We start from the raw sequence: 23192 nt of genomic DNA on the forward strand, positions 1-23192 counted from the left end.
ACCCCCCGAAAGGGAAGGACCCACCTCATCTGCCTCACCAGGACGGCTCCACCAGCCCCAGCCCTCCCCAGTGCTTCTCAGCAAACCCGCTCCTTGTACCACCCACCTGCCTCCTCCGCTCCCCCGAGGGCAGGGCTTGCTTTTGACTTACTGCCAGGTTTTCAGTTAGTAATTGTTCATTTGGGGGGGAATATTTTAAACAAGAGATGCTTATGTTCCTATTTGCATATGTTAAAAGTGAGGACTTTGTGTTGGTTTTGGCTTGGATAGAGTTAATTTTCTTCACAGTAGCTGGTGTGGGGCTCTGTTTTGGATTTGTGCTGGAAACAGTGTTGATAACACAGGGATGATTTTGTTATTGCTGAGCAGTGCTGACACAGAGTCAAGACCTTTTCTGCCTCTCACCCCACCCCACCAGCGAGGAGGCTGGGGGGCCACAAGGAGTTGGGAGGGGTCACAGCCGGGACAGCTGACCCCAACTGACCAAAGGGATATTCCATACCATATGATGTCATGCTCAGCATATAAAGCTGGGGGAAGAAGGAGGAAGGGGGGGGACGTTTGGAGTGATGGCGTTTGTCTTCCCAAGTCACCGCTACACGTGACGGAGCCCTGCTTTCCTGGAGGTGGCTGAACGCCTGCCTGATGATGGGAAGTAGTGAGTGAATTCCTTGGTTTGCTTTGCTTGCATGCGTGGCTGTTGCTTTACCTATTAAACTGTCTTTATCTCAACCCACGAGTTTTCTCACTTTTACTCTTCTGATTCTCTCCCCCATCCCACCGGGGGGGAATGAGCGAGCGACTGTGTGGGGCTTAGTTGCTGGCTGGGGTTAAACCACGACAGACTTCCATACAGAGGACAGGAATAGGGTAGCTTTTGGCTCCCTTCCTAAAAGCTACAAAATTGCCCCTGCTGAGCTCTGCCCTCAAATGAAGAAATGAGCCTTCACTGCTCCATCAGACCCCAATCCTGTCAATACTTGCACATGTACTTAAATTTATTACGGTCAGTGGTCTTATCACAACGGTCACTAGGTTCACAAACATCAAGGATGCTGTTCCCAGTAATAAGGTCAAGAATGTGTAAAAGTCTTTTCAAGATTAGGACCTTAATGCTGTAGCATCAGCCAGCTTTCCTCCGGCCTCCATCATCAGATGTGGGCAGATGAAATCCCCAAGGATGGAGGGGGATGGCGGTCTCCAGGCTGACTTGCAGGTAGAGCAAGGCACTCCTCTGGACTGCTCCTGGGTGTGCGATGAGCTAAACGGCCCCGGGGACGACCGCTCACCGTGGCAATCCTGGTGGCAGTTGTATGTGATTCATATGCTGTGAACTAGCGTTTGACCGCTCAACACCAACTAAAACAAATACATACAAAGCCAAGAATCAGCAGGTCAGGCTCTGGGAGGACCCACCACAATGGCAGGCTACCAGTGGAGGTATAGGGAGGATCCATCACAACGCTGGGCTACTGGTGGAGTCATAAGACGGTGTTGTGAGTTACGGATCACTTTGGTAGCAGCTGACAAAGCAGCACTTCAGTGAACTCCTTTAATGGAAAACACTGCACGTGCCGAAGCGCAATGAAGGGATATAACTCCTTGTTCCACCTCCTCACAGATGGTTCTTACTACCAGACAAGCGAAACAACAAACAGGCACAGATATAAGACATTTCATTAAGCATACAGGTAAAATGAATATATAAGTCCACGTTCTCTCCTTTCCACTTTTGTGACTAATTGCCTGAGAATAGCAAGGCTGCTTTATTTGGATGATTCAAACCCTTACTTCTCAACGTAACATCTGTGGGATCAAAAATTGACTTAGAATCACCTAGATGATTTATTTAGTTATTTAATAGAAAGATTAGCATGCAAATGTATTGCAGCACTCAACACTAATTCATGACAAAGTCTGAATATTGAAGTTACCTCATTCTGTCAAAATATGCTAGTCCAGTATTTACCTCATTTTAAATCACAAATCCTTTTGAAAAAGGAATTCACGGATTATCTCAAATCTCAGTCCTGTTTGGCAGGCGGGAACGAGAGTGACCAACAAAACAGAGTCATTTAATAAAATGATGATTTTAGGATCAAAAACATTTTAACTGGGTAATAAGAACAGTGAAGAGCTAATGGGCATGGGTACGTATATACAAACTGCATGAAAATATGTGCATATGTGGATGATTTTAACTTCCCTGTTCCGATTTTTAGTTTTTTGTAGGCATTTTTGAAATCTCTTTTTATGTCCTGTGGACCACAAACCACAAGTTGAGTAGCACTGGTCTATTCAGTGCTGAAGACGTATTCCTACTCATCCAGCACGCATGTAACAGACTTATTTCCAATTATGGCTTTTTCACTTGAATTTACTTACTTAAAGCTAACCTTTTATCATGAGCATTCAACAGTCCTGGCTGTGTTTAGCTGTTCCTGCTGCATGCAAACGTACACCCATGGAACATCACTGCAACCAACCTCCTGATCTGTGTACAGCTACGGAGGAAAAGGATACAGCACGCAATTAAAGGGATTATGGTGACCACGGCCCTACTTCTTGCTAATACTATTTCAGTGTATTTTCTAGATCGCCTCGTTACCGAGGGAGTGGCTTACTGACGAGGGATAAAGGAAGGAAGCACAGGAAGAAAGCAACACACATGCTGACTAAGAAGCAGCAGCGAATGATGGGAAAGGGAAAAGGAGAAAGAGGAGGAAGGAATGGACGGCAATACACAAGGAACTTCACTATAATGCTTAGCACTTAGTATAAATATGCTTGTCATTCTCAGAAATGCTTTTTGAACAGGAGGCTCCATTCCAGCAAAGCAAGGACTTCAACAGGACCAAACTTAAGCATATCCTTAAATCCTGTGCTAGACTGAGACGTAGCTACTTAATCATCTTAATTCCCTCTCAGGTAAGTATTGTCATCCTCCAGCAGATAAAGAAATGAAGCCAAAAAGGTTAAGAGGTTTAGCAGCCGCAGACCAGCCGAGGAAGCAAAGCGTATCTGCACCATGGAGCTCACCATAATGACAAGGACCGGGCCTGAACAGCCTCTCTGCAAAGCCAGACCCAAACTGCTACGTCCTCCTTGCTGGAGCAGCTACCCATGCCTGCACCCGCGGCACACTACAACTCACGATACTACATTAAGCCGAGTTGCTCTACACAGCTTTTTTTTTTTTTTCTTTTTTTTTCAGTAAATCACAGAAAAACATGTCTATCCATCCTGGCACCTATGTGAAGCTAAAGACAGAAGAAAACTATGAGATCTCAAGTTGCAGGAATGACATCTACTGCCTGAGAAATGAATTGCTCACCTAACTGAAATCTGCACTCAACAGCAAGGGGCTTCCAGAGAATAAACTAGCACACGGGCATGAGCCGGCAGTGTGCATGGCAGCCCAGAAATCCAACTGTATCCTGGGCTGTATCAAAAAAAGCACGGCCAGCAGGTGGAAGTGATTCTCCCCTTCTACTCCACTCTCATGAGACCCCACCTGGAGTACCACGTCCAGCTCTCGGCCCCCAGTGCAAGAAAGACATGGACCCGCTGGAGCGGGTCCAGAGGAGAGCCACAAAAATGGTCAGAGGGCTGGAACACCTCTCCTGTGAAGACAGGCTGAGGAAATTGCCTGGGGAATAAAAGGCCCCAGAGAGACCTTAATGCAGCCTTTCGGAACTTAAACAGGGCTTATAAGAAAGATGGGGACTTTTTTACTAGGACCTGTAATGACAGGACAAGGGGCAATGGTTTTAAACTGAAAGAAGGTAGGTTTAGATTAGACATAAGGAAGAAATTTTTTTACGATGAGGCTGGTGAGACCCTGGAACAGGCTGGCCAGAGAAGTTGTGGATGTCCCATCCCTGGATGGGGCTATGAGCAACCTGATCTAGAGAATCAGGTTGGGGGGGCTGGACTAGATGACCTTTAAAGATCCCTTCCGACCCAAACCATTCTGTGACTCCACAAAACAGGCCCAGCCTCGCTGCCGATTATCAGGGTGATCGCATGAAAGCCTGAAGGAAATTCAGGCAGGGAGGGAGGTTTAGTGATGTGAAGAAAGGTGTTGAATTCCTGGTCAAGAGTATACATAACTCAGAGGGAAAACAACACCTCCATCATGAACTCAGGTGAAAAATACCTTTTATTGGACGGGGAACCTGGTTAGTAGTTAGAAAATGCTCATCCGTACTACCAGCTAGGCTACACAGTTTGTAGCGCAAGCACTGGGGAGCCTGACTTGGAGGGTCTGTGATGGATAAGAGGAAGAGCAGGAGTAGCATCTCAGTAAAAGCCAAATTTTAGTTTGTAGTAGTAGCGTTCCCTGGAGAAACGGTTTCATAAGCATTTCTGGTGGTGCCAGGGAGCACCACCTCAACCTTTCAGCCTCCTGCTTGCTCCTACCCCATATAAATATACACCCTTTGTATATGGAAAGTGTGAATTTTCTTTTCTTCAGTCTTTGTAAAGACTTCATGATCTGGTTCACCCTACCAAACCACAAGTGGCTAAGTTGGCACAGCTGAGGGGAGCAAGAATGAGAACTCAGAAGAAACACATAAACTAACACTGAACTTGAAACAAATGTAAGGCTTGAATGCCTACATCAAGATGGAAAATCAAAAGTTTCTGGCCCCCACATGTCTCTCCCACTCCAGGACTGTGAAATATCCAGTGAAACGTAATGCTTCACTAGTTGTTGTGATGTTACAGAATGGCATTTTGGATAGTCAGAAATGTGAAGCAGGTTTCCAGGCTCAAATTTTTGGTAAGGACTTGCTCAGTCTGTCTCCTCTGATTAATAAAAATAGATATTCTTAACGCTTTTATAACTCTTAAGTGCAGAATAGTTTTGGAAAGACTGTCAATACCATTTGAGTGTTTGCTCAATGCAAAAATGCAAAGTCTCACAGGAAAAAACATTCTGCAGTGCTAAATACCCCAGAAATGAAAAAGAAAAAAAAAGACCAAATGTAAACTGTTTTCAATTTCAACGGTCACAACCCAGACTGAAACACACTTTGAGTGTTACTGGGTGATGCGCGCGCACACCCGTGAACACAGAGCCATCACCGGGAGAACGTGCCGGATGAACCATCAGGTTACTCCGTTTCCTACGGTGCAGGCTAGAAACGTCTCTGCTAGCCCAGGTACTGGGAAAAGCCTATCCTTACACTGCAAAGCTCCCCGTGGGCTAATTAGCCAGGAACAAGGTAGATGATTAACCTAAGCAAGGCTGTGTGCTGCCATGACTTACACCTCGGGGGCCTCACGGCAGCCTGTCTGGAGGTCTGGTGTCTTCTCCCTGGGCTGCATTACGGCTGGACTCCTGCAGGACGGGGGCTTCACTGGTGCGCGGCTCAAATACGTCTTGGTGGAAGCTCCGAGCTTTAGCAGGGCGGCTTTCGGTCGCTCCCCCTCATTATGGCGCATTAGATCAAAAAGCAGATGAAATGGAAGTCTTGGGTAGGTGACTGCGGATGAAATCCGCTGAAGGGCGAACAATGGGGTGAGATGAAGAAACGGTGGCACAGCTACTCCACCTCTCCTCCCTGCTCCTGAGAAACTGAACCTAGGCACAAGGCTCAGAAAAACAAAAAGGGGGAGAAGCACTGTGAATCCCTAGTGTTCTACAATGGCTGTGAGGAAAACAGAAAATAGGTCCCGAAACTCCCCATCCTCTTGCAGGAGCAATACCGATGTACACTGGAGTAGTTTTTACTGCTTATCTACTGCAATGAAGGACAATACCAAAACATCAGCTAGTATTTTTTTTTTAAATGTAAATAGAAAGTGGATGAGATGATACTAAGATTCAGATTCAGCAAAGAAACCTGAAATATCTATAGTGACCTTCTCAGATAAAGAAAGCTCATTCAACTTATTTTAATTCTGTAATTATTAGGATTGAACATTAGTCAGGATTCATTTTATTTTGGCAGCAGCTTTAGAAATCTTTTCTAAAGAGGTTCAATACTGCTCCTTACACAGTGCCCAGAACTGAGAGAAACAATGACGGATAGCAAGAAAAAAGGAAAGATATCACAAAATTGCTAACTTGCAAGATATGGGAAATTATTTGAGCCTGAACTGTGTTTGCACTTTTGGAAAGATTTTGATGATTTCTTACAAGAAATACTTACAAATACTTAAACACTTACAAAGAGAGAAGTATTGTACTGTCCAAAGGAAGCACCAAGCCAAGTACAAAGAAAGACTATGCAGACACCTTTAATCGCGACACACTTCTAACGGAGCTGTTCTGCATCAGCTGTTCTGTCTGTTGTTTCATAGAATCATAGAATCATAGAATCATTAAGATTGGAAAAGACCTCTAAGATCACCGAGTCCAACCGTCAACCCAACACTACCATGCCCACTAATCCACGTCCCTAAGCGCCTCATCTACACTTTTAACACCGTCTGAGTGATCCAGGAAAGGACAGAAGTGACATGCCACACAAAACCACAATATTGAGCTAAACAGATCTGCAGACACTTGAAAGATTACCTTCAGCCTCGATTATACCACTACAAGAACACAAGACAAAATATTCAAAAAAAGAGGGAATGCACAAGAAGATGTCCAGAGTTTATGCTTTATTTTAGAGAGGGGAAAATAAGTTTATTTTTTAAGTATACAGAATAACAATTAGTATAAAAGAAGTACAACTGGCCTGCCTGTTCACCTGTCCAACAGTAGGGTATGCTGAAGGAAACCCAGCATCGCTCGGTTCCCGATGAGCCACTGCCGCTGCCTTTGCATGGCCATAGCCAGCGTGGTGCAACCTTCCGCAGAGGTCCAAAATCTGCTGACAAAGGAGTTTGTCTGCAGCTAGAGCTAAACGGCCCCTCTAAAGATCTAAGCTGAGCTAACAAAAGCTTCTGTCAGCAGCATAGTATCCACACTTGGGATTTTGCTGACGAAACCATGACAGCCAAAGGGCTGGGTGTTTTCTCATCGAGTGACACTGGCAGAACTGCATAGCACAGATTCGGCTTGAAAGGCTGCAAACCTAAACGTACCCAAAGGCATGACTGCAGAAGGCGGTCTGACAACTCCCAACCGCCCCCAGGAACCCATAGCCACGCACGCCATGATGCCAAGGCACATAGCGGGAGTCAGAACATGGCAGGACAGAGTTTTCAAATTAAACAAAAATTAGCTAAGTAGCAAGAATATTGCTCCAGCTCAGAAATCAATTACTAAGTGACAAGGTTAAATGAAACTTTATACACAACTCGATTTTATTATCCATCTCAGGGGATGCTACTGCTTTGCTGCAAGAGACAGCGCGCCGGGCTACACAGGCCGCTAGTCCAGTGAGGTCGGTAACCCCAATTCTGATGACATTATACACAAACAACACATTCTCTCTGATTTATTACAGATGCAAACAGAAAGAAACAGTAAAGAAAAAGAAAACTTTGAAAATAACACTGCATACATACACCTCCAGTTACCCTCCAAGCAAACTATAAGCATTGGCATAACTCTCGAGTTATCTCATGAACTGCTTAATGAATAGAAAATGTGGAAGACAATGAAATGCTCAATACATTGTGTTTAGTGGAACAAATGTAAAGACTTCGCTTGCTTATGTCAGAAAACAAGATGTTTAAGAAAAATGGTGTATATACGCTTCCTGTTATTAAAATAGGTTTATACTGTGAATATTCCGTTCTCTTTTTCTCAGGGTGTTGCTCCATCCCTTTAAATTAGGGCTAAATACAACAGCTTTTTAGGATTTCCAGTTGGCAGCTCTACAGAAATGTCAGAAATAAAAGGTTGACTTTAGCTAGAGAACTCTACAAACGTTAAGGTGCTAAGGGACACTGTTTTCCCCAGTAACTTCTGTACTGAACTCATTACCTTGGGTTGGATTAAAGCATGTGTTACCACAAAAGAGTAAGGAGGTATAGTTTTAATCTTAATAATTCTGTTTAGAGGTTGTTTCCATCTCTAGATATTCACTGTATGTTCTGTATGTTTAGAAAAAACGAAGTGCTTAAAGTCGGAGGCTTTCCCCACGTCACTGCCTGAGGACCGCAGCACAGAGAGCCAACTTACACTCACCGCAGACATAGCAGAGAGAGAGAGAGTCAAGATTTTTTCAGGGATACACCCAAAATGCTATAGCTGGTTTTTATTTTTAAGAACAGAGACCACTGAAACACAGATGCCTTATAAACTACATGTATGACTAAGAAATGTGAGGTTACACCTCTGTTGACAGAATGTAAAAATCTTATTTTCATCTACAGCAATATTCATAGACATTTTCCCAAACGTGAGCTAATTCTCTTACTTCCAAGAATAAATGAATATCTGCTGTAGAATAACCTCAACATTTGTTGCACTAAAGCAATATTTTTATATACTAAGAAGTAATAATACCCCTGCACTTTAGCATTTTCCACCCAGGAATCCTAATCCACTTTTGAGACAGAACATCTATTATAATCTGTTTTATTACTAAGACCGGTGGTACACCCACTATACACACACTTTATACCTTTGAAGTGAAGACATAAAGAAATTATCAAAAAATGGAAACCATCACATAAATGCAATTGTGCAAAGAATAGCACTGTAATCTATTCACCACAAAAGCAATATAAATAAAACACACATGGCTAAGCAAACGTTTTAAGAAGGTTTTTATTAAATTATTGTATCGCCTGCCAGGGTCTTTTGGAATTATATAGTCTATACTTATTAAACAGGAATTGTTACTGAAAAAGGTTTTAGGGTGATTTGCAGACATGTTTACTGACAAGTACAACCTATTCAGTAATGTCTGTATATGCGAGTAAAAAAATCAGGAACGAAAACCTTTAAAAACAGGAATTCTTTCAAAAAAAACCAAAACAAGCATGTACGTTAAAGTTTAAAAGTGGTATTCATAAGAAAAGACTATTTTAAGTGTGATACACCCGCAGATGCCAAGCGTCATATGGAGAAAACAGGAAGGGGCAGCTGTACAGAGACGCGCCCAGCAGCACACACAGACCAACTTCGGGTGCCAGCTCCCCCACCTAGACCAGACGCAGCCTGGCCTTAGGTGTCGAACCTGGAGAAGCGCCCCATCCATCATCGTCAAAAGTGAGGATATGGGGAAGTCCTGAAGCCCCTCCTGCAGTTAAGCTGCTTTTTCTTTCCAAAATGCCCTGTAGCTCACACCTCCCCTGAGAGTGCCCTAGCTTTCACAGTGGGGATTACTTTGGGTGCATTATGGTACCCTAATTCAGTCTTTGTGGGTCTCTCTCTTTCCTGCTACCTCTTCCAACAAAAAACACAACCACCAACTGCAGACATTTGTGCGGAGCAGGGTACCTTCAGTGGGAGAAACTGAAAACTGTTGCAGCCTTCCAACTCACCCCGTGATGCCTCCTCGGGGGTGAAAGATATGCTTATGAGTCAGAAAGTCAGCTTTCCTTCTTCACGGGGGAAGAGCTCTACCAGCCCTTCTTCATGGGGAAGAGCTCTACCAACTGGGCTACTAACTGAATGGGAGGAAGCAAGGGAAGACTTCACTGCCATCTGTTGTGTTTGATGACTTATCTCTGGAGGTCTCTGAGCAGCAGCATCATCAGACCAGGTGAGACTGATGCAGATACACCTTTTGTGTGGAGACCAGAGGGGTCTAGGCCACCAGTCGCACGACATTGCAGGCTCATGTGCTTTTGGCCCTCCCCAAGGACGTAATTTTAAGGAAGTGAAGAAAACTAATGGTAACATAAATGACTAAATAAATCAATGCACCTCCAAGCCTTCAACACACATGATAGTGTCAGGAGTAAATGTAACTGTAAATGCAGGCAAAGGTTTTTAGACTTGCACTGTACTTCCAAGGAGCAATGCCAACCTTGCAATTCAGGGATCAGGCACCACAGAAAGGTATCTGGCTTCAAACTATTATTTCCATTTTTAAGGTTTCCCAAAGCGGTTTTACTTTGCTAAAGATAATAATTGAGTGGAAAGAATCACTAGTATTAGAACATGAATCAGAGGCTGGGTTGCTCCGAGATACTGACAGCTCAAGTGAACTCTTGAATAAACGAGGAAAGAGAGAGGTTTGGAAGAGTATGAACCAAAACAAATAATACCTTCCTTCCTTCCTTCCACCAGGCACTTATCTGGCTGCAGGAAATCTGTGGGGTTTGGTTTGGTTTTTTTGGTTTGTTTTTTTTTTTTTTGCTTTTCATATTCACAATAGACAAACTGACCTCGGGAAAACTACGAGTTGGAGCACTCACTGCCTGATGAGAGAGAGACTCCGGGAGCTCAGGCACGACCTGGGCTGGATGCTCGGGAGAAATCACATCTCCTCTCCGCTCAGGAACTCCTCTTTCACACCCCGCACATTGTCCTTACCGCCCGGAGGGCACTTCGTCCGAGGCTCATCCCGCCGTACCCCCGGGCTGTGCGGCACGGCAGCATTAACCAGGATCCCTGGCTGTACATCGCAGCACTATTTTCAAGGCGCTTACAGCCTTTTGTAACCGCCGAGATAATCTGTCATATGGATTTAGGCACTGACAGTCAAACATGCCAAAAATGTCACCACCCACTCGTATTATCCATCCGGTGAAGGTCTAGGAAGCGCCGCATTGCTTAACCTCTCCTCCGCCTTCCACTCGCACAGGAAATCCCCACCCCCCACGGCGTGACACCATCACGGGGGGAACCGCGGACACCCCCCCGGCCCCCGCAGGCAGGCTCGGCGGGGAGCCCTGCTCGCGGCGCGCGGCGCTGCGCATCCCCCGGCCGCCCGCACTCACCTCATCTTCCCGGCGGGGCGCGGCGGCGGCCGGGGCCGGGGGCGGGCGGCGGCGGCGGGGGGGCTCCGGCGGCGGCGCCGCCCCACTCGCAGCGCCGGGCCCCGCGGCGCTAGCCGGGCAGCGCGGCGGCGGCGGGCAGCCCCTCCGCCGGCCCGGCCATGTTGCCGGCTCCCGCCCGGCTGCGCTGCGTGTGTCTGTGTGTGTGGGCAGGACAAAGCGCCGCTGCCGCCCGCCCCGCTCCGCGCCGCTCCGCTCGGCTCCCACGCGCGGCGGGGCCGCGCCGCCCCGCCCCGCGCAGCCTCCGCCGGGGGGGTGGCGGGGGGAGCCTGCCCCGCCCTGCCCCGCCCCGCCCGATCGCCCCCCGCTGCTGCCCGCGGGGCGAGCGCAGGTGAGGCAGGGCGCGGGCGTGGGGAGCGGCCGCGCACCGCGCGCGGCACCGATCGGCGGCTCCGGGCTCCTCCGGGCTCCTCCCGGTGCCGGTGCCGGTGCGAAGGCCCGGGGAACTGGACATGCCGCGTCCCCGAACCGGGCTGGAGCAGGGGCAGGGCCGCGGTCGCAGACCTCTCCTCTGCAAAGTGCTGGGGGGGTCCTGTATACCAGCGTTAAAAATCGGTGCTTTTGTGGATGGAAGCAAGGGCAGAATTTGTACTTCCACTGCAGGGAAGCTGTGTTTTCTGCTCCGCCACCCTTCCCACTTGCCCCAGATGAGTTTCCCTGCGAGCTCTCTCATCCTGCTGTCAGCCGCGTCCATCCTCCGCACGCACCTTCCCCACCCGCCCCGGGGTTCCCTGGGCTTCCTCCCAGCCCTGCTGCTTCTCCCCATCCACTTCTCCTTCCCATTCCACATCCCAGTCCCATCCCTGACTCTCTGCTCTTCTCCTTCCAGTCACCTCCTGCCAGCTCTCTTGTGTAGCCTGAACCGCGTGGTGATGATCTCCACCATCGGGAACAGCTTCTTTGCAGGTCCAGAGTCTGGACCTTCCCCTGCCCCCCTCCACACCTCTTTGCCTCTTCCCACGCACCACCCACTAGAAAAAGATGATATTGAAAGTGGTGTCGCTTAGATATCCTCAAGCATCTGGCACGATGTGGGACTAAATACTGCAGTTGTTTCTCAGGTCTTTCGTATGTAGTTCACCATAACTTCACTGGCACTTCTCAAGAGTAAAGGCTCTTCAAACTGACAATCTGTGGGTCCCTCTCCCACAGATCTCTCCCAGTTCTGCATCATCCAGTTTGGACACAAAAAAACCCACAACAACCATGTCATCCCACAGCAAGCAGTGGGTTTCCAGGCATCTGGCACGTGTGTCCACGCTGCATCTGAAACAGGAATGGTTTCTGGCCCTCTCCCTCCCCCCGTGTGTCCGTGTCCCGATTAACACCGCTCCCATCACTCCCTGAGGCCCACCTCCATCCGCATGTGCCATGACGGGCAAGGGCACTGTAGCCCCTCTCCCTCTGCGCAGAGGCAGTTTGGGGAAGGTGCAGGGAGTGTGGATGGGGGAAGGTGGGCTGCAGGGCAGTGCGTATGGCTGGCAAGCGGTGCGAGGTCTCAGGGTGCCCATGGTGCAGAGCAAGCAGACTGCAGGACCGTGCTGGAAACTATCAGGCACGGCAAAGCCTGTGCAGGAGCAAAGCAGTGGGGGCCGTTTTTAATACAAATACTTTACATTTTCATTTCCGTTTCTCTGAAAAGTTAAGGTTTTCCTATATTCAGGCCAACACAGCACTTATTTTTACTGTAATAGTAGCCTATGTCACTAGAATAAATGTTGCAAAAATCAAGCCCATAGATTTGATGCCCTAGAGACCTATTTCACCATTGGCTTGTCAAGCCTCGCTGCTGCCTGCTGCAGCTCAATACTAAATAAAAGTCTACTACAACAATAACAACAACAACAACAATACGACAACAACAAAAGCCGTAGTAGTAATAATGTATATGCCTTTTATTCAGGGCCTTGCTTGTTCCTTGGTAGGTAATGCATATCTGATAATTGCTATTTTCAATGATCATTAAGATGTTCAAAAACTAATTAGGGACAGAGTTACTGAAGGGCCAGGGGGAGGGAACCCCCACCCCTTCTGTGCCTCATTAGCACAGAGCCCAGCTCATGCCTTCCTTGTCCCATAGCACGTCTGCGCCATCCTCTTCCCAAGTCACCCCACCAATTAATGTAAGCTCACTTCTGGCAGAGGTGATCTCTCCTAAAGAAGCTCCCCCTATTACTAAGGGGCCCAATTGTTTGAAACTAAAGCTTATAGTCCTTTCTTACAAGCAATTATCCTAAATTTCCTAGAAGGCACAATATATGTTGTTTGCATAAAGAAACAAAGGTGTCAGACCATAGGTCTGTTATGCAGTCTCCCCCGAGTGACAGTGGCTTGTAGAAACTCATCCATGTAATTTGTGATGGGGTTGCTGAAGGTAGCAAGCTTATGAAGAAATAATGAGGAAAAATAAAACCTATTTCCTTGTTACTATCATCTGACTAATCCTTTAGCGTGTGGGTCAGTGACCAGCACATGCAACATATGGGAGGCAGCATAAGGCAAGGAGGATGCTTATTAAACTAGAAAGTTTCACGGTAATTGTACTAGAACTTAAAACATGATTAAATGAGCAAATCCATGTGTGAGTTCATTGATAATCTCTTTTTTTTTAAATGTAATTTCCTTAAGATAGATTTATAACAGGTACAAATCAAATAGGCAAAGAAATGTACATAAATCACTGCGGGGTTAAGATATAAAACTAAAGTAAGCAAAAACATCTTCCGCAAAGACTTTTATCTGGGCACGTACACTGCACAGCATAAAGGGGAACCTGATGTTGCAGAGAGACTCATGAGTCTTTACAAAGAGCTGAAACTCCAACCACCACATGCCCCAGCATGGACACATCCAGTCCCTGGCAGCTGCCCAGCAGGGCCTGCAACCAACCGGCTAGCGCACGGGGGTGGTTTCCACCGCTTGCGGCTCTGTACCTGCACTGCCTCCTGAGAAGAGGTATCGTCCTTGGGCAAGTTGCAACACCTCACTGGCTATAAACTTGAGCAATGTGTACCCTTGCAAAGGGTTGGAAGGCTTAATTGCCCAGGAAGTGGTTTGAGAACTGATGCAGAAATGCAGAGTATGTGAGGTTACTGGTCAGTTATGTTGGCCTTTTTATTTATTCTTGTATCAAGAAGCAAGAGAGAAAAGGAGAAAAAAATTTACATACGGTTACATATGCCAATCTTGCTGGCTACTAACGGCACAGAAATAGGAGAGCAGTGTTAAAAATCTTTGTTGTATCCCAATCCATGAGGCTGTTTCTTCAACGTTCATGGGTTCAAGTGTCCACCAGATCACCGTTGATGGAAAGACATGACTGAACCATGTAATAATTGTTTTGCTGGGACAAATCTTACACTACATTGCTGTCAGAACGATACGTCTTCTAAGAGACTTCAATCTGTTCATTTGTATGAAAAAAAATCTATAATCTCAGATTGCAGTCTTGTCAATTCACCTGCTCTTTCCCCAGGGGGAAATCCTGTCCCACCAGGGTGTCTGTCCATCCTGCCGGCCTCGTTGGCCTTCCCGCTCCCCCTCGCAGCTCTCCCCTCCTGCACGGCCCAACAAAGACCTGCACAAGAAAACTACTGTCCCTAGGGTCACGTCTTTCCTGGCTGTGACCTCCTGCGTGGCAAACCCTGATGGATCTGCCCCCCTCCGGGTCTGCTGCAACAACTGCCCGGAGGCCTGCTCTCTTTGTCACTTCAGAGATTTCGTGTTAGGAGGAGGAGGAGGGGGAGGAGAAGGATGCCCTCCTTAAACAGTCACACAGCCTGGGGCAACATCCTCTGTAAATATCCTCGTACCAGGAGCTCAAGGTCAACCAGTTGTTTTTCTCAGTGAGTCAATGCCACGTCCAGAGCTACACGTTGGTGCAGCAAGAGTCTCGTGGTGATTTTTTTCCCACTGAATTTGTCCAGCTCAGAGCTTTCGCTTGAAACTCTCGGGCTTTCCTGTGGGCTTGTCCACAAAAATACCTAGCTCTTTTCAAGAAAAACAAATGTCCACAATAGCTTGTTTTACACACTTTTTTTTGGAAGGCTTTTCCTAAGGATGGAGGATTTAGCCTTGTGAAAGTCACCCTTGAGGGGAATTCATTATACCAATTCATTATACTATGTCCAGTAATACACATATGCATTTATTTCTAAAAAATTGTTCATCAGACAGCAACGTGACTCATAACTTTGCCACAGCTGAAGCTGGGTTTCAATTGTACAATTTCATGGACACCTCGCTGGGGCAGAGAGAACACGGTTACCAAATTCAGGTGCAAAGTGAGATCCAAAGATTCCCAAAACTCAGAGGGGTTCAGTCCTGGATGCTTGGTTTTCACCCATCACCATGCGCGTGTGTTTGGCTGCTTACGACTTTCTCCGTGATCTTTGGCACCATTTGGCAAAGGTCTAGGTCCCATCTCCGATTTGTTATGGCAGCCCCAAAGAGAGCCCTGGCGCGGCCCTGGCAGCGAAGGAGAGCAATCCCTCAGCGCCCGCAGGGGCCGGCAGCGTGCTCCACCTGCAGGGAGACCGAGAGAAAGAAGCTGCAGCAGGGCTGTGACCAGAGAGTCCCCAAAACCTGGATTTCTTTAGCAACGCTTCATCCAGTCTTGGGGTGAGAAGGAAGGAACGAAAAAAGGCTGGAACAAAGGCTCAAGTAGCAGAAGATTCTGGCAAGAGCTGAAGGGAACAAGAGAATGGAGACTAGAGAAAAATGAGGGAAATACAGAGGTTTGGGATTTTTTTAACAAGGAGAGAAAAGGAAATTAGATGAAAAGGGCAAAAATGAGGAGAAGAAAGAATGAAGAAGGGAAAGAAAAGGGGGAGTGATATAGGAAAAGGCAGACAATAAGTAGGAAAAAAGACACCGTTGATATACTTTAATTCTGTATTTTATTGTACTTCCTCAAGTGAAGATGGGAGCCAAGGAACAGAAGGGTCCAACTGCGCTCTCAGGATGGTGGTGGGGGATAGTCCTCAGGCCAGCACCTTCTCTCGGAAAGGGAGGAGCTCACTGGCACTTCTATTTTTCCCGTTACGCCTCGGGAGAGCAGGGTTTACAATCGCTAGGAAGGCTGGAGCAGGAAGCTGCAGCTTTGCAGGCAGGGAGGAGCTTCGCCTTGCAGGCAGGCCCTGGGGACTGTTATGGTCTTATCTGTTCAAGGCCATCGGTGATTTTTCCTTAACAACTTTTACATGCAACTTAAGGAAAAGACACCAGGAACCTGCAAGCACGTAGGTGCCCAGCGTGCGAAAGGCAAACCCGTAAGGGTGTTTCCAAAGACCACGCACCCTCCTGCGGCACTCGGAGGGAACAGTGGTCCAGCCTCCCCAGCAGCATCCCCAGAGATGCATTTTCATGCTAGGGTGAGGGCAGAAGAGCAGGAACGTGAAATATAAACATGCCTGACAATTCCAGTTTTCCTTTTAACAAATAACTTTGGCTTTTTTGAAGAAATACTGCCTCAGCTTATGGTTTAGCCCCATCCGAGCATTTCCAAAGCCTGTGTTTTGATACGGCATGTCCCAAGTCAGGGGATAACATAGTGCCCTCGGAGGACAGTCTGTATCTTTACTGTCTCTTGCAGAGAAGGCTGTACTGAGCCAGGCAAGGAGCCGCTTCATTTTGTTTGTTTTATCATTATTTAAATCCCCTTGGTCCCACTCTTGCAAGGTCAAGACTGTTTGGGCTTGAGCTTTTTAGAAAGAGGCCAGGCTTGTCACAGCGGGGTAACAAAAGCAGCAGTGTTCTCACCCAAAACTAGTCCGAAAGGTCTCGGCACAGAGGCGATGCTGTGCTCATGAAGTCAGAGATAGTCGGGGACTCTCCAGGCTGCTAAACTGCGTGTGGCCAGATCTTCTGCTGAACAGGAGCTGCGGGTAGGGGAAATGCCAGAGGGCTTCTCACTTAAACTGAGCCTCCTGTCAGCTGGCTCTCCAACTGCTCAAGCCGTACACAGAGACTCTCAGAGCTCAGCTTCTGCTCTTTTCAGGTGCTGTAAGGAGGCCAAAACACGTGAACCTCTGGGATAATAACCTCCCCTGTGGTTATACACTGATGTCATAAATTCGGAATTATGATGTCAATGAAAGCTGCTGAAAAGGAGAAGCTGGGCAGGAAGGAAGGAGCCCTAAAATGTTGACATTTATCTTAATGAGAAACTGAATCCAGAATGAACAGCCAAGGCAATTGATTTTGTAGAGAGAGGTGTTCTCTTCAGGCTGCCTCGAGCAGACAGTTCCCTCTTCAGCACATCTCTGCAGTGCGAGGGCAATGCAAGGCAACAGCAAATTACAATAATCTAACACGGCTGCAGAACTCATCCAGCCGCTTTAAGTTTTGCTTTCTAACCATAATAACTGGACAGCCTGAAGGAGATTTCTTTAGCCTACAACCTGGAATCTGGAGCAAATGTAGCTCGTATAGTGCTGATAGCCAGAATCCACAGAGCAGCTGAATTTGTTTCCCTCTGGCTACGTGTTTATCCTAAGTAATTCCACGGGTCAGATTTTAAAAATGTTCATCTCTTAGAAGCTCATGCAAAAAACCCGTTCACTTGCACGGAGATCCAGAAAACAGGTCGCCATTCTCATGGTTATAACCTCAGCACCTCAGACTAGACCCAAAGAGGCAGCCTTTAAGGTACAGATATGTCCACTACAAATGAATGGAAATGTTTAAATTAAAGTAGTTTGTAGATAGCCAAAAGATGGTAAAAACAAACTTGTGCTAAGTTGGGACTGTGGAGCTGGTGGAGAGGAACCACTTTTCATGGAGTCCAAGACCTCAAGCTTTCATAAAAACACAGACAAAATGCAAGGTCCAAAGAAGTGCCTGCAGAGCCTGGTGACACTAACAGCGTAGAGGCTCTGTCGAAAGGAGGCACCTTCCTACGCTTCCACATTTGGCAGGAGACCAAGAGGAACCCACAGTGCTGTGAATCATCCTGATTGACAAAGGTCCCCCGAGCGGCTTTCACAGATGAGCCCGTTGGTATCACCACTGTCAGAAATAAGGTCTACCAAGCCTAGTGCTAGATGGCAGCTTTGGCTGAACTGTCATCAATACCTCCACGTAAATTATCCCTTAGCCTTCTATAATTATTTAATGAATTCAGGGGCCAAAGTTGTTCCATTAAGAACAATGAAATTGCCGCAGAACTGCATGACTCAGGAGAAACATAAATCTCTCCCAGCAGGAGCGTGAACCGCTAATGTACTCACTCATCCGGCAGCCAGCAGCCTCCGTCCAGGAGCAGACAGATCTGGGTGCGATTCTGTCCTTCCCCTCAGGAGTCGGTTCCTCATCTCCCATCTTTTGGGCTGGGAGATGCTCTGGCTTGGGGCAGCTCTTCTGAAGGGCAGCCCGTGCAGCGCGAGAGCGGCACGGCACCGACCAGACCGCCCCAGCGCAGCTATGAATCCCGGCCAGTAATGGAAGAAAAAGATTTCTGTTTAGGCTTCTCGTAAGTCTGTTCTTTTCACTAGTAATTAAAGTGACATTTTCCCTGCCATCTGTAGGATTTTAGAAGATGCAGTCGAGTGATCTGTCAACAGCCCTCGTTCCAGGGACGGAGGAGAAAACACAACGAAAAGACCGCCTGCTTCCCAGAGCAGAACCTGAAGAAATGAAAAATGCCAACCCTTGCAAAAAACGGTCTGTTTGCTCTTGCAAACTCTTGTCACACGAATAATTTTGAAGGGAAATAATACCTTCTAATATTAATTCTTTTAAAGAACAAATTTAATCCAAACATTTCGCATAGGAAATATGACTTGTCTTGATTAGAACAGTAAAAAATCCATTTTACAAAAATGACTTGCTTTGTGAGAGGATTTTTTTAATCATTTGAAATGGTGGGGTGTTTTTAATTCACGAGCATTGGAAAACTATTTACTTTCTCTTACATTTATCTCCTTTCTTCGCTGTTTTTTTACTTTTTTCTTTTAATACAGTGACTGATTTTGGTAGAGCTCATCTGTTTGTTAGAAATTGTTAATACCTGTCAGGTTTCAACAACCTGTCAAAACCGAGCACTACCAGAAGAATCTATGTAATAATCATCTTTCAGATAGTAATTCAAGTCGTACCTACAGAATTAAGTTGAAAAAGGCTGTAGTTTTGATATAATAAAAATATCTGTCCTTTAGGAGTAAAATAAATATGTGAAAACAGGCAGGAGAGGTACAGAAAATAATGAAAAGCCTCTACTTGAATATGGGCGATGATCATAAAAACCAGATTAAGTCTATGTTTGTTTTCTAAGCGTATAGAAGAGGGAGGAAGAAGTCTTTTGAAAGCGTATGTATTGTTTTCTGAATAATTTAAGACTTAGAGAACAGATATTATCAATTTCAGTAGCTAATCACTTTGAACATCCTGACACAGAGGTGTTACCTGGCTATACATGCTCATCATTTTGGACAAATATGACAGTCCTGCTGTTGCAGTGAGTGTAGGATCACCAAACCCCATTGCTAAATGCCATACCACAACAGAGAAAAAAAATCCCTACCCTAAAAACTTTCAAAAGATTTTAAAAATCTAAGTATGTGATATACATTACAGACAAACGGAGACACTCGAGAAATGAGACACTGTTGATCGCCTCGGTACGCTCATACAAGGAGGGCAGGAGGGCGGGCAGGAGGGGGCTAAAAGCAGATGCAAAGTCACTCATATTGCTAAGTTCAAGTCAAAGAAGCAGCGTGGACACAGATACAGTAAGAAACCAGGAACTCAGCCCCAAAACGATCAGAGAGGTAGTCAGGGCCACTGGTTTCATAAGCAGTTAAGGGCAGCAATATGTGCAGGTACGGGCAAGAAACAGGAATTGAAACTGAAGAAAGTTGAAAGGGAGTAGCTGAATGCTTGGCACACGACAGCAACACACAAGAGACACGAAGAGATGAGCCTCTTCTCTGAGCAACACTACACCTGCTGCAGCCAAGATCAGGGGAGGGAAGGAGCAGAAGCAGAAGCCCAGCCGTAACTCCAGCCACGGACTTGAGAACCAGCTTTACGCTCCATGGAAGGGCAGGAAAAGACAACGGCTGCAGACACAGCATCAGGTGAAGGAATCAGGTGTAAGAGTCCTGGGTGCTGCTGAGGGAATGAAATACGCAAAGTTCAGTAATAACTCTTTGTTTCCTTTTTTTTTTTGTTCTTTTAAAGCAAAAAAGAGGACATTGCTGAGAAAACAAATAAACGCAAGAACCAAGGCTGGAAGTGGGGAGAGCTGAAGATTATATATAACAATGGCAAAATTGTGTAGAATTTCCTGGATAAAGAAAGAAGAATCACTTTAACAGTCATCAAACGGATATTTGGCTCAAGACGTTACCCACCATTTGCCAATTCAGCTAATATGCTTATCAGGTTTTCATAGAGGAACAAAGACACATTTAACAACAAAAGTTAGAAACAGAAGAGCAGCAGAGGCACAGATGGGATGGGATTGTTGAAAATCCCCTTTGATCAGTAACCCTAGGGATGAACTTGCAAGATTCCTCATCTATTTCTTGTAAAGGATAACAGTTTAAAATGAAGAAGGGGATCACAAATACATTATTACATCCCAAGACTACCTCCGTGGGAGAAGGATGAAAAGGGAATGAGCCAACCCAAATTGCAACTCCTGTTTTCTCTGTTGCAAGTAATGACAAATCACCTCCAATTCTGAAAGCAGAAAACCTGAAAGCACCCCGTCTGCAAAAGCAAAAAAAAAAAACCAAAACAGAAGGTGTCGCGGCATAATCATCCAAGTATTCAGACAAGATAAGAATCTGTCACTTGCGTATTACGACCTCTTAGGATTGGATTAACCCTAGAAAGGGTAGGGATACTATGCCTTAGTTTCACACACTTCAAACAGAGGGAGCCTGACATTGCCATCAAAAGAAGTCGTTCCAGTGCTCCTCTGCCCATGTACCACTTCTCCACATTGCTCCTGCCTCTGTACAAGCTCGGTACAAGCATTCATACAGCTGCACAGCTAAACCAGATGAGGAAACTGAGGAAAAGGATTTGCTGTTTTGTAGTAGCTGTTATTTGCTTGCTTGGCCTTTTTTTTTAACCTGGGTTCTCCCAGCTGGGTTCTCCCTATGGCCACAATAACTCTCGTGCTGCTGCACGAGATGGTAATAAGCAGCTGGGGGCAAGACCTCTTCCTTCAGAGACAGTGCTAGATAACGTCAGGTTAAAGTGACCCCAAAACCTTGGTCTTCAAATGTCTTGCGAGAGGACAAATTCCTAACCCAGAGAAATTTTCAGGAGCTCTTGCCATGCGCAGTGGAATGACACTCCTCCACCAGCCGAGCGCTCAGGGATAAGTGATGGGTACTAGGAGGCAGAACCAAGGCAGTTTGTAAGTGAAAGCATGCGGCGTGTCCTTCTTCCCTGCTGTGAAGCTGGAGTTTGACTTTCTAGGTGTGCATTAGGGAGCACATTCACAGGGTCATGCTCACACATGAAATTATGTACCCCAAAATCTAGATTTTATTCCCAAATATTTTCAAATGCAGCTTTAATCGAGAAATCACAAATGCATGTCGTTAACTAAAAGCCTGTCTCTTCTAGAAGTATTTCATGTTGAAACAAAGATATTTTACTAACCAGGAAGAATGCATTGAAAATTCACTTTAATACATGTTTATTGGTGTCCTGCACTTTCAGTGTAGGAGGTTGGAGATGTAATAAAAAAGTTTCAAAATTTATCGATTCCATTTCATTTAAATCACTCTAAACAACCAGTGCTTTAGAGTTCAGAGAATTAACGTTTACTGTCCATTACAAGCAAAATTTTAATATTACCTTTTTCGAGTCCGCTTAGAACTCCTCTCTTTTAAAATTCTTCAGATACATTCCTCAAAGTAAACAATACATTTCAATCTGTGTCACAATCAACATTGATAAGGCCTTCTTAACCATTTTATACCACCTCCACTATTACTTCATTGCAAAACACAATCTTATTTCATACTATAAATATCCATCCATGCACAAAACACAGGGGCCAGAAGTTACACATTAATATCTCATGTAGGCTTCCAAGACTTCCTTTACCCTCTGCAGGTTTATGGTACACTTAAAAAGATATCTTTAGACTTGGTCTACTTGGTCTTAAAATACAAATATACAATATCCATAAGCATAAAAAAGTAAAGCTAGATGGCCTTACCATTTGTTATGAACTGCTAAAATCTTATACATGTACAATATAGCATCATGCTGATTAATATACATATTAGTTAAATATATCAACCAAAAATGGGGATGTGGCCAAGCTTTTTTGTTTTGTTTTCAAAAAGAAATTGTTCATATACAAGTAAAAAGAATTTTAATTTAAACTCATATGGAATACCTGAACCACATAGACATCTGTAAACCCTGCTGAGATATTCAGGTCAAACTGGGGCATAACCTGCTGATTCACTTGAAAAGGAACACAACTCCTCACGGGTGACACCCAAGGTGCGCTATTCCCAGGAGAATGCAAATTTACCAGCATTCACATTTTCAGGTCTAGAACACTATTTTTGCATCTTACATCTCGGTTTATACTTTTTGTATCTATTCATCATCCTCCATCAGAAACAATTCGGTACCTCGACATTGTCATAGATTTTTCTAAATAAGTAGATATACAGTACAAAGTGTAGATAGTGAAACAAATAAGCACATATATACAGTCTTTGAAAGGCATTTTTGTGACCATTTTAGCAGTGTTTATAGGAAACATTTAAGATAGTCACATTCTGCTGATACCGCTGTATTGCAAACTGTCAAGCCACATTTCTTATATTAAACTTGTACTGCATTGTATATTGTACAACAGAAGAGAAAACGAGCATTCTTAAGGTGTGACACAATGAAAACAAAAAATCACTAGACTGAGTAAGGTAACCAGCACAGGGCTTAATTTTCCTGAGGTTTGTAAGAATTTTTTAAACAAAAATCACAGTGACCAGGCTAAACTGCAAACATACTGTTAAGTTTTAAATATACAGTTTATACATAAGTTCTGTGCATGGTCGACTCAACTGTGTATGTTCACACTGATGTTTCCTTTAAATGACTCGCCACTGCATAATACTTGTATCTTTTCCGCCTGTGGAGATGAGATGGGTGTCTTCACAGAGAAAATCTACATTAGTTACATGACTACTATGTCCACCGTACACATGGCTTGGAGCCTAGAAAACACCATATTAGTGAGAATATTAACTGTCATAAAAACATATCGTTATAACATTCATACAACAATGAAATCGAGGCACCACATCATTCTCTTAAAGTATTTTAATATTAAATTAATTTTTAAATTT

General features: G+C 45.3%; 2 protein-coding genes across 9 annotated transcripts in view; both read right to left on the bottom strand.

Moving 5' to 3' along the window:
• Positions 1–10856, bottom strand: part of EVL (Enah/Vasp-like) — a 161220-nt gene extending 150364 nt beyond the window's left edge. Inside the window, exon 1 of the mRNA XM_075151096.1 lies at positions 10804–10856. Within this exon, the coding sequence (XP_075007197.1) occupies positions 10804–10808 (5 nt within the window). The 5' untranslated portion in view covers positions 10809–10856. The remainder of the gene's footprint in view (positions 1–10803) is intronic.
• Positions 10857–21500: 10644 nt separating this feature from the next.
• The window catches only part of EML1 (EMAP like 1), a 131535-nt gene continuing 129843 nt past the window's right edge, over positions 21501–23192 (bottom strand). For all 8 annotated transcript variants that reach the window (XM_075151104.1, XM_075151105.1, XM_075151102.1 and 5 more), the window contains one exon: positions 21501–23060. In XM_075151104.1, the coding sequence (XP_075007205.1) occupies positions 22935–23060 (126 nt within the window). In that variant the 3' untranslated portion in view covers positions 21501–22934. The remainder of the gene's footprint in view (positions 23061–23192) is intronic.

Source organism: Calonectris borealis, chromosome 5 (genome assembly GCF_964195595.1).
Source record: "Calonectris borealis chromosome 5, bCalBor7.hap1.2, whole genome shotgun sequence".
Classification (NCBI taxonomy): Eukaryota; Metazoa; Chordata; class Aves; order Procellariiformes; family Procellariidae; genus Calonectris; species Calonectris borealis.